We start from the raw sequence: 15,273 nt of genomic DNA, 5'->3' as shown, positions 1-15,273 counted from the left end.
ATACAGAAGTTGAACATATCCATATCAGAGAATATTGATATCTTGTACACTTTCAAAACCTGAAATCACCTTTCTCAACGCTGGTGTGTTAAGGCACGGTACACCGAATCATCGTTGTGAAGCTTGTAGGCTTGAAATAATATTATATTGCAAAGGCATTGGGAAGGTCTCAGCTGTTTTCGAGTAGCCAATCATCTGCAAGCTTGTAGCAGACGATGCAAGCGTTTTGCATAGAACACATTTTCAAAATATTCTAGTATAGATTTTTAGATGTGATTCATCTGTACAATGTAACTTATTTGTCATGATCCATAATAAAATACTTTAAAGATTTTGAGTGAGTATGTTTTTCAGTCACTTTAGATGTACAATAAACTTTATTATAATTATTTTTAGTTAGCACAATAATTGTAAAAAATAAGATAATTTATAGACTTACGATTCTCAAAAATATTGTAAACTTGAATTTTATTGTTTTTTGATGGTATAATTTTTACCGTAAGTAATTTTCCTTTCTTATCAAAACTTGAATCTTAAATATCAAAATAAAACCTTTTCAGTGCTGTTTCAAGCCTTTTTTGTCATGAGGGAAAGGATAATACCTGTTTACAGATTCGACAGTGATCTACTACTTATTGGCCCTACGGCCCTTGAAGAGCCTTGGCCTCCTCTACAAGCCTTTTCCATGAATCTCTGTTCTGTGCTTGCTGTCTCCACCTTCTTACGCCCAAGGATTGAAGGTCTGCCTCCACGTCGTCCAAAACCATCTCTTGCGTGGTCGGCCTCGTTTTCTTTGTCCCCCTGGTTGCTGATACAGAGACATACGTGATGTACGGGTTTCCGGCATCCGTTTCACATGGCACAACCAACAAAATCTAGCTCTTCTAACTTCTATAATAATGCTGGTTGCTCACCTACAGATTTTAGAGCTGATCATTTTTTCTTAGTCGCCACCTATCAGTCTCTAGCACTGCGGCCCATAAATTCTTCTTAGGTTCATCCTCTCCCATCGATTCAACAGCATCTTATCACAACTTGTCAACACTCATGTTTCACAAGGATACATCACCACTGTCCTATAAATGTTAATTTTTCTGCTCCAGCTTAATAGCCTTGATCTAAGAATTTTATACAGTGACCTACGATGTATGGATATGTGGGGATTGAAAACATAGTAGAGCTGTGCCTTCTACCCACTAAAACCAAATCTTACTTCATAAACAGAAGAGGAACACAATCCTGAGCTTTTGCATTCAATATACCTCTCCTGGTAATGGATCTTCAACAGTAGAGCATTTCTCTTTGTGTGTTTGTGTTTAGGGGGTAAACATGCTTACATGTTTTCTATATGTGCACACCTGACTTGCTACCTGGACTCCACTTCTCAGGAGAGTAGTTACATAGCCTAGTTACATAATTACATAGTATAGTCAGCCCTATCATAAAGGGTCTGTAGTGTAACATAGACGAACAACTTGGTTGGCCACTGTCTCCCACAGACGGTCAACATGCTTTTGCCAACTTCATTTCCCGATCAGCTCTGCTGCTGTAGCGTTTAAACTCAACATTTACAGAAAATGAGCGATCTCTATTGAACTATACTAACTATGTGACGAACCTGGTTGTGAATAAATAAGGCTTTTACATAATATAACCTGGTTATAAATAAGAAGGCTTATGTATAATCCAACATTTAAGTTTAGAGTAGCCTATATATTCCATTTTTTAACAGGTCTATGCTTTATAACAGGCTTATGAAAAAGTGTTACATTAAAGATTTACTGTTTACATAAAAATTTAAAGGTTTTATAGGAGAACAACATTTAATAGAAGAACAAGAACGATTAACCGTCTTCACTTAAGAAGTTGAAGGAATAGGTAGGCTACTTATTAAACAAGAAATTGTATAAGCTCAATAAAAATTTCTCATTTTATTTCAGTCAAGACTAATAATTGTTACTCATCATACAAGCAAATTGTATTGTGTTTTGAGATTCTGCTCCCTGGCTTACTATTAGGGTTGCCACCCGTACTATATAATAAAGTATTGAACTTTATTTGGAGGTCTTGTACTTTATACTTTGTAAGCAATATAAGGTACGCAAAAATACTTTATTTTGCTCAATAAAGTTCTATATAAGAAAGTACGAGGGAATCAAAACATTTTAGGTTAGTAGAGTGGCGGAGACTCAAATTTTAACTAAATATTGGTTACATTTTTTCAGTGCTTGTGATGCTGATGAGTTCAAGAATTTGTATAAAGTGGTTTCATATTTACTCTCTATCCCTGCCACTTCAGCATTTGTGGAAATTGTTTTTTCGGTGATGAATAATAAGTGGAGAGATGAGAGGAGCAAAGCATTACTATTACTATGATAAGTGAAAAGGCCTGATTTCATGAAATAACCTGGATTTGAGCAACAGTAGATTCTAAACCATGAATAATTATATAACAGAACCATTTTAAAATCATCCTACTAGATAACTGCCTCTAAATAACCCAACTGCCTTCCAAACCTAGTTTTTGTTTATTGTGAAATAAGGCCTAAAAAATGCTTTTAATTATATTAAAGTACCTCCTGAGTACTACGACACTTTTCAAATACTGAGGTTGTGAACTGTGTTGTCAACTTCCCCACAGATGCTCCAACATGGTTGCCAACATCAAGCTCCGCTTACAGAAAATCAAAACTATTTGATCTCACACCAACCGTTGGAACGACCGGTTGCTACAACCGCCAACCTGCCCACAGACGTACAACATCTACTCCAACACAGCAAGTTGGCAACTAGGTTGCCAACTAAGTTGTTCGTCTATGGGCCGCTTAAGCCTAAACAATGTGTCCTACTGATTATCTGGCTTATTCCTTTGCTGTCTTCTGCTTGCCTGCCTTTTGTGAGCAGAAGAGATTATACTATTTTGTTCACAGTATCACATTATAAAGTAAAGATTATTTCAGTATAACCAGAATTAAATGAGTGAGACCATAGTGAAAAAATACCACAAGAAGACATCCCATGATATAGGACGTTTATGTTCCAAATTTCCCTGTTAACTCAAGCCGAAAATTCTAGAAGTTCGTTTTATTAAAAGCTATATGACGTTGGCAGTCTCTCATACTGTGCCGTTCTTACACTCTCACTCCAACAAAACAGTAATATAAAGGTGCGTACAGATATACGCGCCGCGAACATGAGCAATTCACTTTTAATCAGCTGACTATATCTGTATTTTTACAGAAACGGTAAGATACAGATATAAAAAGCTTGGCATCAGCTGATGCAGCACCGCGAACATGAGCAATTCACTTTTAATCAGCTGATGCCAAGCTTTTTATATCTGTATCTTACCGTTTCTGTAAAAATACAGTTATAGTCAGATGATTAAAAGTGAATTGCTCATGTTCGCGGCGCGTATATCTGTACGCACCTTTAGACAGTAGTCGACTTGAGTTAACAAAAATCAGCTTGAATTTTGGAACATAAACGACCGCTGCTGGGATATCTTCTAATGCTATATTTTCTCTATGACTGTACTCTTTCCAGATTGGCTCTCTTATATTGTCCTCATAATAGAGTGTGGAATCTGAGGTTCAATATCTCTTCAGTCCTAGTCTCTAGGGTCTCTCCAGAAGGTGTTCCCCGCGATATCTGCCTTCCCAAAATACCAGCAGTTGTCCTCTCCCAGTCTCCCAATCATATGTAGAATGTTAGTGGGAAGGATATTTTTAATATTCTTTCCGAAGAATGGACATTGATATGTCCAAAGCTCCGCCAATTTATGTAGATGCATAACAATATAATTATCTATAGTTATTGCAAATTGCTTTTTTCATATAATATACAGTTCAATAATTATTTTCTTAATCTATATTATGTCAATTCATATGTAATTTTGCTGTATTGTAAGCTATTGTATATAAGTGTATTAAGCCAGTATATATTCTATTCTATAAAGTACTCAATCAATCAATCATCTTCATGTTGTAACTTACCATGCTAGCAACTCTGAGATGAGCTGCTTGGTTCAACCTTGCTCCTGTATCTTGCTTCATGAGCATGAATCTTCCACTCCATGCATCCGACATGAGTTCAGTCTGACGGTAGTATACCTTTCTGTCTCCAGCATGCCTGTGATGCTGCCTTAAGTTTACAGTTCTTATTATCTTTCTAATTATTTGAAACGATATATTTTTCACGTGTTGAATACCTGTGCTTTCAACCTATTCAAATCCTCTGGCAGTTTATTGAAGATCCGCAAGGCCAATGCAGGAAATTCATCACGGGCTTTTGTTAAACGGCACATCTATAATAAGACCTCCACTTATGGTGTTGTGACCATGGAAGTCACTTCTTGTGTTGAACCTTCCAAGATTTGCTCGCAAAAGCATGGCTCATGAATATATGTGAAGAACTTTTTGTGTAGTTGAGAAGTTGATATTGTGGTAATGATTCATATTGAATGGAAAAGACTAAGAAATAGTCAAAAACCATAGATTTATTGATACTTAGAAAGACCGGTTTCGGTTATTACACCATTGTCAATCTCTGATAAGTTTATCTTATCTAAGAATATCTTATCAATAAATCTGTGGTTTTTGACAATTTCCTAGTCTTTTTCATTCAATATGTGAAGAACTACAAGACTGGACCCTTTTCAGATTTATCTAAATTTGGGAGAGGAAACGATAGTGCTATCTGCTTTGTCGAATAGTTACAAGGATAGTGCTATCTGCCTAGTCGAATGATAGACAAGGATAGTGCTATCTGCTTTGTCGAATTATAGACAAGGATAATCCCATCTGCTTTGTCGGATGATAGACAAGGATGGTGCTACCTGCTTTGTTGAATGATAGACAAGGATAGTGCTATCTGCTTTGTCAAATGATAGACAAGGATAGTGCTATCTGCTTTGTCGAATTATAGACAAGGATAATCCCATCTGCTTTGTCGGATGATAGACAAGGATGGTGCTACCTGCTTTGTTGAATGATAGACAAGGATAGTGCTATCTGCTTTGTCAAATGATAGACAAGGATAGTGCTATCTGCTTTGTCGAGTGATAGACAAGGATAGTGCTACCTGCTTTGTCGAATGATAGACAAGGATAGTGCTATCTGCTTTGTCGAATGATAGATAAGGATAATACTGTCTGCTTTGACGAATGATAGTACTATCTGCTTTGTCGAATGATAGACAAGGATAGTGCTATCTGCTTTGTCGAATGATAGACAAGGATAGTACTATCTGCTTTGTCGAATGATAGAAAGGATAGTACTATCTGCTTTGTCGAATGATAGACAAGGATAGTACTATAAATAGAAAGAAAAATAAAAATCTCAGTATCCTTTCTGAATTATGAATCACTGTGTGATTTTTATTTTTCTTTCTATTTATATTAGAAGTAGCCCTATACAGAAAAGATATAAATAAGGATAGTACTATCTGCTTTGTCGAATGATAGACAGAGATAGTACTACCTGCTTTGTTGAATAGTAGACAAGGATAGTGCTATCTGCTTTGTCAAATGATAGACAAGGATAGCAACACCAATGTTAACCAAATACTGTCATTATTACAAGGACCTCACTATAATCGTGTTTAAGTGGAAGAGGGGGCTCTTATTGCCTCAATTTCGCTCACATCACTTTTGATTGATATTGTAAAGTGTAAATAGAAGGAATTTATCTAACTAGTAGGTCTGTGAACAGTAGACCTCACGCAGTATTCTCATCCACAAGTAGCTGATTGAAACTATAGACCTTATGGAAATACAGCAATAGACTGGCTTCTCCACACATCTGTGTAATCACGTCTTGTCAGCTGATTTATAATTCTATAGTCTGATTTTTACTCTAATATTGGTGTATGAAGGAGGCTCCTTTTTCTTTTATATTATCCTTGAAATGCAAAATTTCCAAAAACCTTGTATATACGTCGACGCGCAATTAAAAAAGGAACATACCTGTCAAATTTCATGAAAATCTATTACCGCGTTTCTCCGTAAATGCGCAACATAGAAACATTTAAACATTTAGAGCCGTTATCCGAGCTCGGGATTTAGCTAATTCCTAGACTTTAAACAGCTGGAGTCAGAAAATTGGCTTTCCAAAACGGAGCGTAGTCGCAGTCATTGTCAAAGTCACGTTTGAATTAAACTTCGAAAAACTAGAAAATTGAACGCAAAATAAAATAAAGAAAAAATAGTGTAAAGTTTCAGCTATTTCGAATTATTTGAGAATGTCTAATTTTGTCAAGGAAAAACGTTTCCAATTATAGAAATGAGAAAATAAAAACTGCGACTACTGTTATAAAAACTGCAACTACGCCCCGTTTTGGAAAGCCAATTTTCTGACTCCAGCTGTTTAAAGTCTAGGACTTAGCTAAATCCCGAGCTCGGAAACCGGCCCTAAGAGAAATGCCAAACCGTCGACTTGAATCTTAGAACTCACTTCGCTCGGTCAACTAACCTTTCCTAATCGCTTCATAACGTGTTTGTGTGTCATTAATACTAACCACGTGTTTTTAATTTCAGGGGAACCTGTACACTCCACTACTGCTCTTATTTGGTATATTCTAAATATTGAGTCCGAGAGAGAGAATTGAATTCAGTCCAAGCTTCAAAAATGCAGGAAACAATGCCAAACCCATTGAGTCTTATTCCACTCATATTTTTGTCAATAATTGGATCATTAGTTTGGTTTGCATTGTATTTTGCGACGAGAAGAATGTTCTCACATAAATGTACAGAATTTTCGAGCAGAATAGTGGCTTGCATTCATGCAATCTCCATGACAATACTTTGTCTCCTGTGTCTAAAGCAAGGACCCAATCCACTGGATGGAGGTGAAGGTAGCGTATTATTTATTTTATAAAATATCATAATAGCTAAGCTATAAGCTCAAGATTATAATAAAATCGAAATTGAACGATTTATTTAGATATTTTCATTTTGAAGGACAGTTCCTTCTAGTAAAGCTTACTTTATTGGTGAGAAATTGCATTTATTCAAATGCCAATCGATGAATAATTTACTACTATTAAACAAAATTACAAAGTGTTTAAATCCCGGGCTGGCAAATAATTTTTGATTAATAGGTCTCATCGAATTTTCATCTAGCTGTTAACCCTGCTGTAAATAAGAATAAGAATGATATTTATTCCTTTAGTGCATACAAACAATGCTATCGGAAACGTCAAATTAAAATTATACATTGTAAATACATTCTAATAGAATAAAAGTTTTATTCCTTCAGGACACAAACAATGCTATTGGAAACCTCTATCTAAGGTTTCCTCCATATTTGTCAATAATATCAAGAGCAAAAATTCCAACGTACATAATAAATCATTTAAATATACACATAAAAATATGAATTCAGAGACTACGGAGTACTATCATAGAGAAACAATAGCATAAGTAGATATGCCATGGTATAGGGCGTTTATGTCGCAGCTTTTACTGTTATCTCAAGCCGATAGTTCATGTAATTCTTTCCCGTGAAGCTGTGTGACACTGGTAGTCTCTCATATTGTGCCGTTCATACACTCTCACCCCAACAAAACAGTAAAATTCGACAATAATCAACAGTAATCCGCTTAAGATAACAGTAAAAGTTGCGACATAAACGCCCTATACCATGGGATATCTACTTACACTATTGTTTCTCTATGGTACTATTACGTATGGTTTCCAAAAAATGATACTCTACTGGCAGCTGGAGGAAATCAGAAAGTGAGTATAGTGGGCACTGTAAGACAAGGTTTTGAAGGCTTTGTCGGAATACTGTTAAAGGCAATGTTTACATTAGCAGAAGTCTTTGGGGTGGTTTACAGCATTTAACTTTGGATTTTCGTTTAATAATAATCACTTATTTCAGAAGGAATTAGAATCATAAAAATAAACTTCAAAGTGATAATACATTGACATGAGCTGTGGATGACATTATTGTTTGTGCTGATACCGTTTGTATTCATAATCGAGTCAAATTAATTAATTCTAGTGGGTGTAGAGAATTTAGAATAACAATGAGTAAATTGAAAATCCGAAGATTGCCTTAACTACTCTCAATATGAACAATAGTTTGAATGTTGATTGTTTAGTCTCTACGTTGTCAAGATTTCTAGATGCATATTTATGTAAAACAAAAAGAAATCTATTTTGGAAAATGCTATGTGTTGCAGGCTCACCGAAGTATGTTTCATAAGAGATAAATAATTATGGAGTAGATTCATACTTTACTATATTGTAAAACTTATCCACACTAATATCAACAAAAGGTGACAAATATTGTCCACCCATCTATTGGTAATTGAACTGTGGAATAGAATCACTTTTTTCTTTCAATCACCTTGGTATCAGAATCGCAATAGCCTAATTGAAATTGGCTTACAGTTCAAAAATTGTCTATACTTATGAATATTTGTTCAAATACAGTATCTGACCTCTAGAAAAGGATTTTTCTTTTTTTAAGAAGCAAAAATTACATTTCTTAAGGTTATCTTCAATTATTATTTTTAAATCTATTCACAAATTTCTCCGCCGATTGCTTCCTTGGAAATACGGGATAATGAATAGAAATTGGATATGAGTAATTTGTTCCACAATGATAAACTTGTTAGAGCACTAGACTTTTTAAGAAAAATTAGTATTTATCTCATCCCACAATAGTCTTGTACTAACTTATGATTTTAGACAATTTTTTATCCTTCAATTTCATGGAACATATTAATAGACTACTGTATAAAAAATCTGGTGTGGCGCACTCACACAACTTTCCTTGCCGTTATGAAAATTGATCACCTGACGCTAGTGTTCCCGCGCTTCTCAAGTCTACTATTCAAAGATTTGAGTCAGCTGGTGACAGGGCAATAGCGCTGGAGACACACATGAGGTCTGCTATCTCTTTATAGTGAATGATTTAATAGAATCAACAATAATTTGCAATTGAATAATCACATTTACTCGAATTTAAAGCTTATTTTCAATTTTAGGTGAAAATGTTACTGAACATTAATTGTAGAGATTTTCATGCTCAATCTACTCCACTTGATTTTTTTGTTTCAATTGTATCTGAAGCCTGATAATTGGGAATCTATCTGCATTGATGGGGCGGAGCTCCTGAAATTTTTACAGATATGGGACTTGTGGCAGTTGATAGAGCTTATCGATGACTATTTTAGGTATGAATTTGATCAAATCGTTAGAGCCGTTTCCGAGAAAATCACGAAAAACCCTGTTTTTGACAACATTTTCGCCATTTTAGCCGCCATCTTGAATTGCATTTGATCGAAATTGTTCGAGTCGGATCCTTATAGTGAAAGGACCTTAAGTTCCAAATTTCAAGTCATTCCGTTAATTGGGAGATGAGATATCATGTACACAGACGCACATACACTCATACACACACACACATACAGACCAATACCCAAAAACCAGTTTTTTGGACTCAGGGGACCTTGAAACGTATAGTAATTTAGAAATTGGGGTACCTTAATTTTTTTCGGAAAGCAATACTTTCCTTACCTATGGTAATAGGGCAAGGAAAGTAAAAACCGTTCTAATGTAATTGTATTCTGTTACTGCCATTTGTACTATATACGTTACAGTTTTCATGTACAGTAATTATTTTTAAATGTTATGTATTTGATCCAGGGAAACAAATAGCTAGTGCATGGAAAATCTCTAAAATTGTATCTGTATTCTGTCTCTGTCATTTGTTTACTATATTCGTTACAGTTTAGTGTTTGAAAATGGCATTAGTAGCCGAAACATGTCATGACGAAATAATTTAAATGGGTACTCAGATTTATAAACTCCGGCTGACGGCTTCGGCTATGCCTAAGAATTTTCGGATTATTAAGAACTATTGTATTCATTGGTGACGAATGAAATTGTATTTGATTTTATTTTGTATTGTTTTTTGAAGTGAAAAATAAATTCTTTAATTATCTATCTACTCAGATTTATATTTTTATTTATATTAAAAGTAGCCCTAAAGAAAAAATACGTTACAGTTTTTATGTATTTATTCTCAGTTCTTTTGTATCTGTTGCAGGGGAGTCGAATACTTGGCTGCAAATATTCACAATGTTATCCAGCCTGAGCTACTTTGTGTATGACCTGTGTTGGTGTCTTTATTATCAGACGGAGCCTATTATCATGCTTCTACATCATGTGGCCAGCATCATCTCGCTTGGCTGCATCCTAGGTAACTACCTACTACTTAATTCAAAATATCGGGGACCGAGCTTCGCTCTGGAGTACAAAAGCATAAAAAATTCATTACGAAAGAAGAAATTAATAACATTCATACATAACTGTTCTTATAACAATCTAATAACAATCTAATAACTGTTCTAATAACAATCGGCCTACAAAAGCATAAAAAATTTATTACGGAATAAGAAATTATAATAAAATTCATACAGAAATGTTCCATCTAAACAGTAAATTGAGATTAATTCCCAGAGGAATGCAAAAATTTCCCTCACAAAGGCCCAGTTGCACAAAAGCCGGTTAAATTTTAATCCTGATTAACTTCACGTGAACCAAATCAGAGAAGACCATTTCAAAAAGATGGATCTACTGGAATCAATCAGGATTGAAAATAGCCCGGCTTTTTTTGCAACCTGCACTAAGTACCTGATTGAATCATTACAAAAGTTTAACAGCTGAGTCATAATTTTGACACAGTCCCACTCACATGAACTATTATACACTCACTTCCATAACTAACAGACGACGAAATATAATTATCAGATGTTTTTCCAAGGATGAATAATAATTATCCTTGTCCTTCAGCGAGTTTTCTCAGGGATGAGACCTAGTGCAATCGAATCTTTATATCATAAACCTACTAGGTTCTGAACTGCGTGAGAATCGTTGGAGCCGTTTTCGAGATCCGGTGAAATACAAACATATAAATATCTAAACATCCAAACATATAAACAGAAGTTGCTCGTTTAATAGTATAGGATAGTTGTCAACTTGTTGAAATCGGATTTTTTGAAATCTCAAGATATTTGATTATGAAATGATTATAATATTGTTTTGAAGATGAAAATCTGTCAGGAAGATTTTCTTGTAACTGTAACTCGTAACTCCTAGTCTAGAGTGCCAGTAGTTAGTTACAATACAACTTAAATAGGAATATATGTATTTTCCCCAAATATTTTTCCTCAAATTATTTTTTAAGATCCAAGGTATCCAGCATAAAAGATATTCTTCAATGTTGTTTTCCATCACGAACTGCTTATTAATAAATCACTTTTTGCTATAAGAAAAAAAGGACTAGCAGTCAGATATCTGAAAGATAAAGAGAGAAAACTTCTTTTTAAGAGAAAAATTGTTTTTACAAAAAGAATTAGCTTGCATGTATATAAATATTGAAATTATGGAGGTTAAAATTATTATTCAAAAAAACATTCTCAAAACAAATGTAAATACTAAAAAATAAAAATAAAACACAAAAATTGTAAAAGAAATAATTAAAATAGGTATAATTATATTTATTCTATCAGAATTTGCTATTAGAAAATAAACGACTAGCAGTCAGAAAGTTAAATAAATAATAATTAATACACTTTTCTAAAACCAATCGTGTCATCAATAATGATAAAAGTGTACTAGTGATACTATGTAATAAAATTTAAAATAATTTTGAATTTTCATAAAATCAATACAATTTGGAACTAAAATGTTATCTCTACTATAATTAAGGAAATAATTGTCTTATAGACGTACGGGATAGGAAATTCACGAATTACACATCATCACGTCTGAACTACTGGACTGACTAACTTGAAATTTTGTATATAGATTCTTAATTTACCGAGGATGGTTATAGGCCTATTTCAAATTCTCCAAGATTTCAGTACGTTGAGTTTCAGTTTGTCAAGATTCTAATTAGACCCTTGCGGAGCACGGGTTACCTACTAACTAGTATTAAATAAATTCTGTTGAATGAAATATCATTACAATATGCTAATATCATATTTCACAGCCAGAGAGTGTTAAGATATGTTGATCAAGTTTTGACACTAGAATGATGACTTGTAGAATACATTACGATCTGAAACTTTTATTTTTTCTATCTTAAGTTTCAATACTTATCATTGTAATAAACTTCGTTATTATTCATAGCTTGTAATTTATTTTATTATTGTTAGTGTTTTTCTTTATGTGTGATAATTTGCGACTCCTCCCTGCACACGGACAAATCATTCATGCAGGGAGAATAATCATGTAATCCATAACACTGTTATATTTTGTAATTATTTGCTTGACCGAGCGAAGTGAGGTCTAAGATTCAAGTCGACGGTTGTGCATTTCTCTTAATGTTTAAATGTTTATATGTTGCGCATTTACAGCGAAACACGGTAATAGATTTTCATGAAATTTGACAGGTATGTCCCTTTTTTAATTACGCGTCGACGTATATACAAGGTTTTTGGAAATTTTGCATTTCGAGGATAATATAGATGGAAAAAGGAGCCGCCTTCATACGCCAATATTAGAGTAACTAGTAGGTCTGTGAACAGTAGAACTCGCGCTCAGTAAGTTACATTGACCTGTTTCTATGTTTTCTCAAAAAATAATAAATAATTTATCAATTTAAAATGTCTAGAAAAAATCCTAAATAAACATAGAGCTTTCTGTCCTATCGTACCGTGACGTGTCGTCCCGGAATGTGAGTGTGAGCGCTGTTATTAGGTCTGGCTGCAACGTTGATGGAAAGATACATTTTCAAGATGTTCGATGTTTTTGAACGGGTAGTATTATTGACCGAGCGAAGTGAGGTCTAAGATTCAAGTCGACGGTTTGGCATTTCTCTTAATGTTTAAATGTTCATATGTTGCGCATTTACAGCGAAACGCGGTAATAGATTTTCATGAAATTTGACAGGTATGTTCCTTTTTAAATTGCGCGTCGACGTATATACAAGGTTTTTGGAAATTTTGCATTTGAAGGATAATATAAAAGGAAAAAGGAGCCTCCTTTATACGCCAATATTAGAGTAGAAATCAGACTATAGAATTATTGATCATAAATCAGCTGTCTAGTGGACTATAATACTACCCGTTCAAAAACATCGAACATCTTGAAAATGTAACTTACTGAGCGCGAGGTCTACTGTTCACAAAACTACTTGTCTATGGCGATTTTAAAAGTTCCCGATATTCTGGGTCACTCTGTGCTTCGCATCTCTGGGGATGTCGGTGCTCCATTAATATTTGAGAGTAATAATAATGTATCTATTTATTCATGAATTTATTCTGTTATAATGTAGCACTGATTGATGATTGATGATTGCAGCTAGTTTTAGAGTAATCATAATTTATTTATTTATCTATTCATTTATTTTTTATCTATTTATAATGTAGCACTGATTGATGCTTGCAGCTATGGGTTTGTCAGGCGCAGAAGCAGTGGCCGGCCTGGGCAGTATGGAGGTGACCAATCCCCTGCTGCAGGCTCGCTGGTTCCTGCGCACAGCTGGCTACAACCGAACACCCATCCACACGCTGGTCGAGGTCGTCTTCATAGTCATGTTCGTTGCGATGCGACTCGTCTACGGGTCTCGGCTCACCTACACTATGATCACTTCCAACAAGGTGCCATGGCAGGTGAAGACCTGCACGGGTGCCCTCTTCCTCATCTCCATCACTTTCCTGTATCATATATTCGAGTTTGTCAAGAGAAAGTACATTGACAGGTCCGGCACGCATTGTCATCCCATCATTTGCGAACCTGACATTAAAGATGATTGATTTTGTTTTCAGTTGGGATTTGTTTTTGAGGTTATTGTTGTGTGCCAATTAATTAAAAGTAAGTATCAAGTTGAGCAGAATATTAATTGATCTCTCATTATGAATAGATTCAAAACTATAGATCTGTTTCCAGCTGAGATTTGTTTTTGAGGTTATTTTTGTGTGCCAATTAATTAGAAGTAAGTATTAAGTTTGGCAGAATATTAATCGATCACTCATTATGAATAGATTCAAAGCTATAGATTTGTTTTCAGTTGGGATTTGTTTATGAGGTTATTGTTGTGTGCCAATTAATTAAAAGTAATTGTATTGAAAGTAAATGTTAAGTTGCAGAATATGAATCGATCTCTCATTATGAATAGATTGAAGCTGCTTTTACACCAAAGTTATTAACAAAATGTTAATAACTTGATCCTTATAGATTCTATTAGATTGAACATAACTTATCATACACATGATGAACATATGTGTTTGTCAAGTTCCGTTCAATCTAATAGAATCTATAAGGACTAAGTTATTAACATTTTGTTAATAACTTTGGTGTAAACGCGGCTTTAAAGCTATAGAATTGTCTTCAGCTGGGATTTGATTTCGAGGTTATTTTTGTGTGCCAATTAATTGAAAGTAATTGTGTTGAAAGTAAGTGTTAAGTTTGGCAGAATATTGATCGATCACTCATTATGAATAGATTTATAGCTATAGATTTGTTTTCAGATGGGATTTGTTTTCGAGGTTATTGTTGTGTACCAATTAATTAAAAGTAATTGTATTGAAAGAAAGTGTTAAGTTTGGCAGAATATGAATCGATCACTCATTATGAATAAATTTAAAGCAGCCCATAGACATACAATATTATTGAACAATATATATTGCAATAACTATATTGATTTTCCCACTCATGAATAGTGCAATTTATGTAAAGTCCACTTAATGACTTCATGTCAATTATTTATCCTTAATACTTTCCGAGGAGTAATGTGTACTCCATATACGAGTATTTTCATTAATAAATTAATTTCTTCACTTTGATGAAACTGCAGAATTGATTTCATTCCAAAGTTTATGACTGGCGTTAAAAAAAATACATGAGAAACACCTTTTTCAGCTCATAATGTACTTTATGTAAATCACTCATATATTTATTGATGTAAAGATAACAGTTATGAAGGAGAATGTGTATTTTTTCATCAAGAAATCTCTTACCCAATATGGGAAATTTCAGTATTATTTTAATGCCAAAGTCTAGTGCTATATTTAGTATTTTTGTATAATTCTCTTTCATATTATTTATCTATATTTATCCTTAATATGTTTCGAGGAGTGATGTGTATTTATATAAGAGTATTTTCATTAAGAAATTCCTTTCTCCACCTTGAGGAAACTGCAGAATTTTAATGTCATTCCAAAGTTATTATTGGCTTTAGGGAAAATACATGAATACTTTTTCTAATTCATGATGTTCTTTATGGAAATCATTTATATATTTATTGATGTAAATGT

The 15,273-nt window shown here is 34.0% G+C and overlaps 1 protein-coding gene across 2 annotated transcripts; it reads left to right on the top strand.

The window, feature by feature from the left end:
- Window positions 1–205: 205 nt before the first annotated feature.
- LOC111063508 (TLC domain-containing protein 5) lies at window positions 206–14,639 on the top strand. Of its 2 annotated transcripts, XM_039429251.1 has the most exons (5): window positions 206–337; window positions 6,536–6,852; window positions 10,059–10,211; window positions 13,406–13,776; window positions 13,898–14,639. In XM_039429251.1, the coding sequence occupies exons 2-4, from the start codon at window positions 6,627–6,629 to the stop codon at window positions 13,771–13,773; spliced, it is 747 nt and encodes a 248-aa protein (XP_039285185.1). In that variant the 5' UTR covers window positions 206–337; window positions 6,536–6,626; the 3' UTR covers window positions 13,774–13,776; window positions 13,898–14,639. The 2 variants fall into 2 exon arrangements, with proteins under 2 accessions (XP_039285185.1, XP_039285184.1); XM_039429250.1 differs by lacking the exon at window positions 13,898–14,639 and having other exon boundaries at window positions 13,406–13,847.
- The last annotated feature ends 634 nt before the right edge of the window (window positions 14,640–15,273 follow it).

The sequence above is a fragment of the Nilaparvata lugens genome, chromosome 5, assembly GCF_014356525.2.
Source record: "Nilaparvata lugens isolate BPH chromosome 5, ASM1435652v1, whole genome shotgun sequence".
NCBI classification, from domain to species: domain Eukaryota; kingdom Metazoa; phylum Arthropoda; class Insecta; order Hemiptera; family Delphacidae; genus Nilaparvata; species Nilaparvata lugens.
The sequence above is the reverse complement of the archived record's forward strand: the minus strand, read 5'-3'. Positions and strand labels throughout refer to the sequence as shown.

Coding starts and splice junctions, on each gene's coding strand:
- LOC111063508 (XM_039429251.1), top strand. CDS start 6,627: ATGCAGGAAACAATGCCAAACCCATTGAGTCTTATTCCACTCATATTT. Junction 6,853..10,058: donor TCCACTGGATGGAGGTGAAG/GTAGCGTATTAT, acceptor TATCTGTTGCAG/GGGAGTCGAATACTTGGCTG. Junction 10,212..13,405: donor CTCGCTTGGCTGCATCCTAG/GTAACTACCTAC, acceptor TGATGCTTGCAG/CTATGGGTTTGTCAGGCGCA.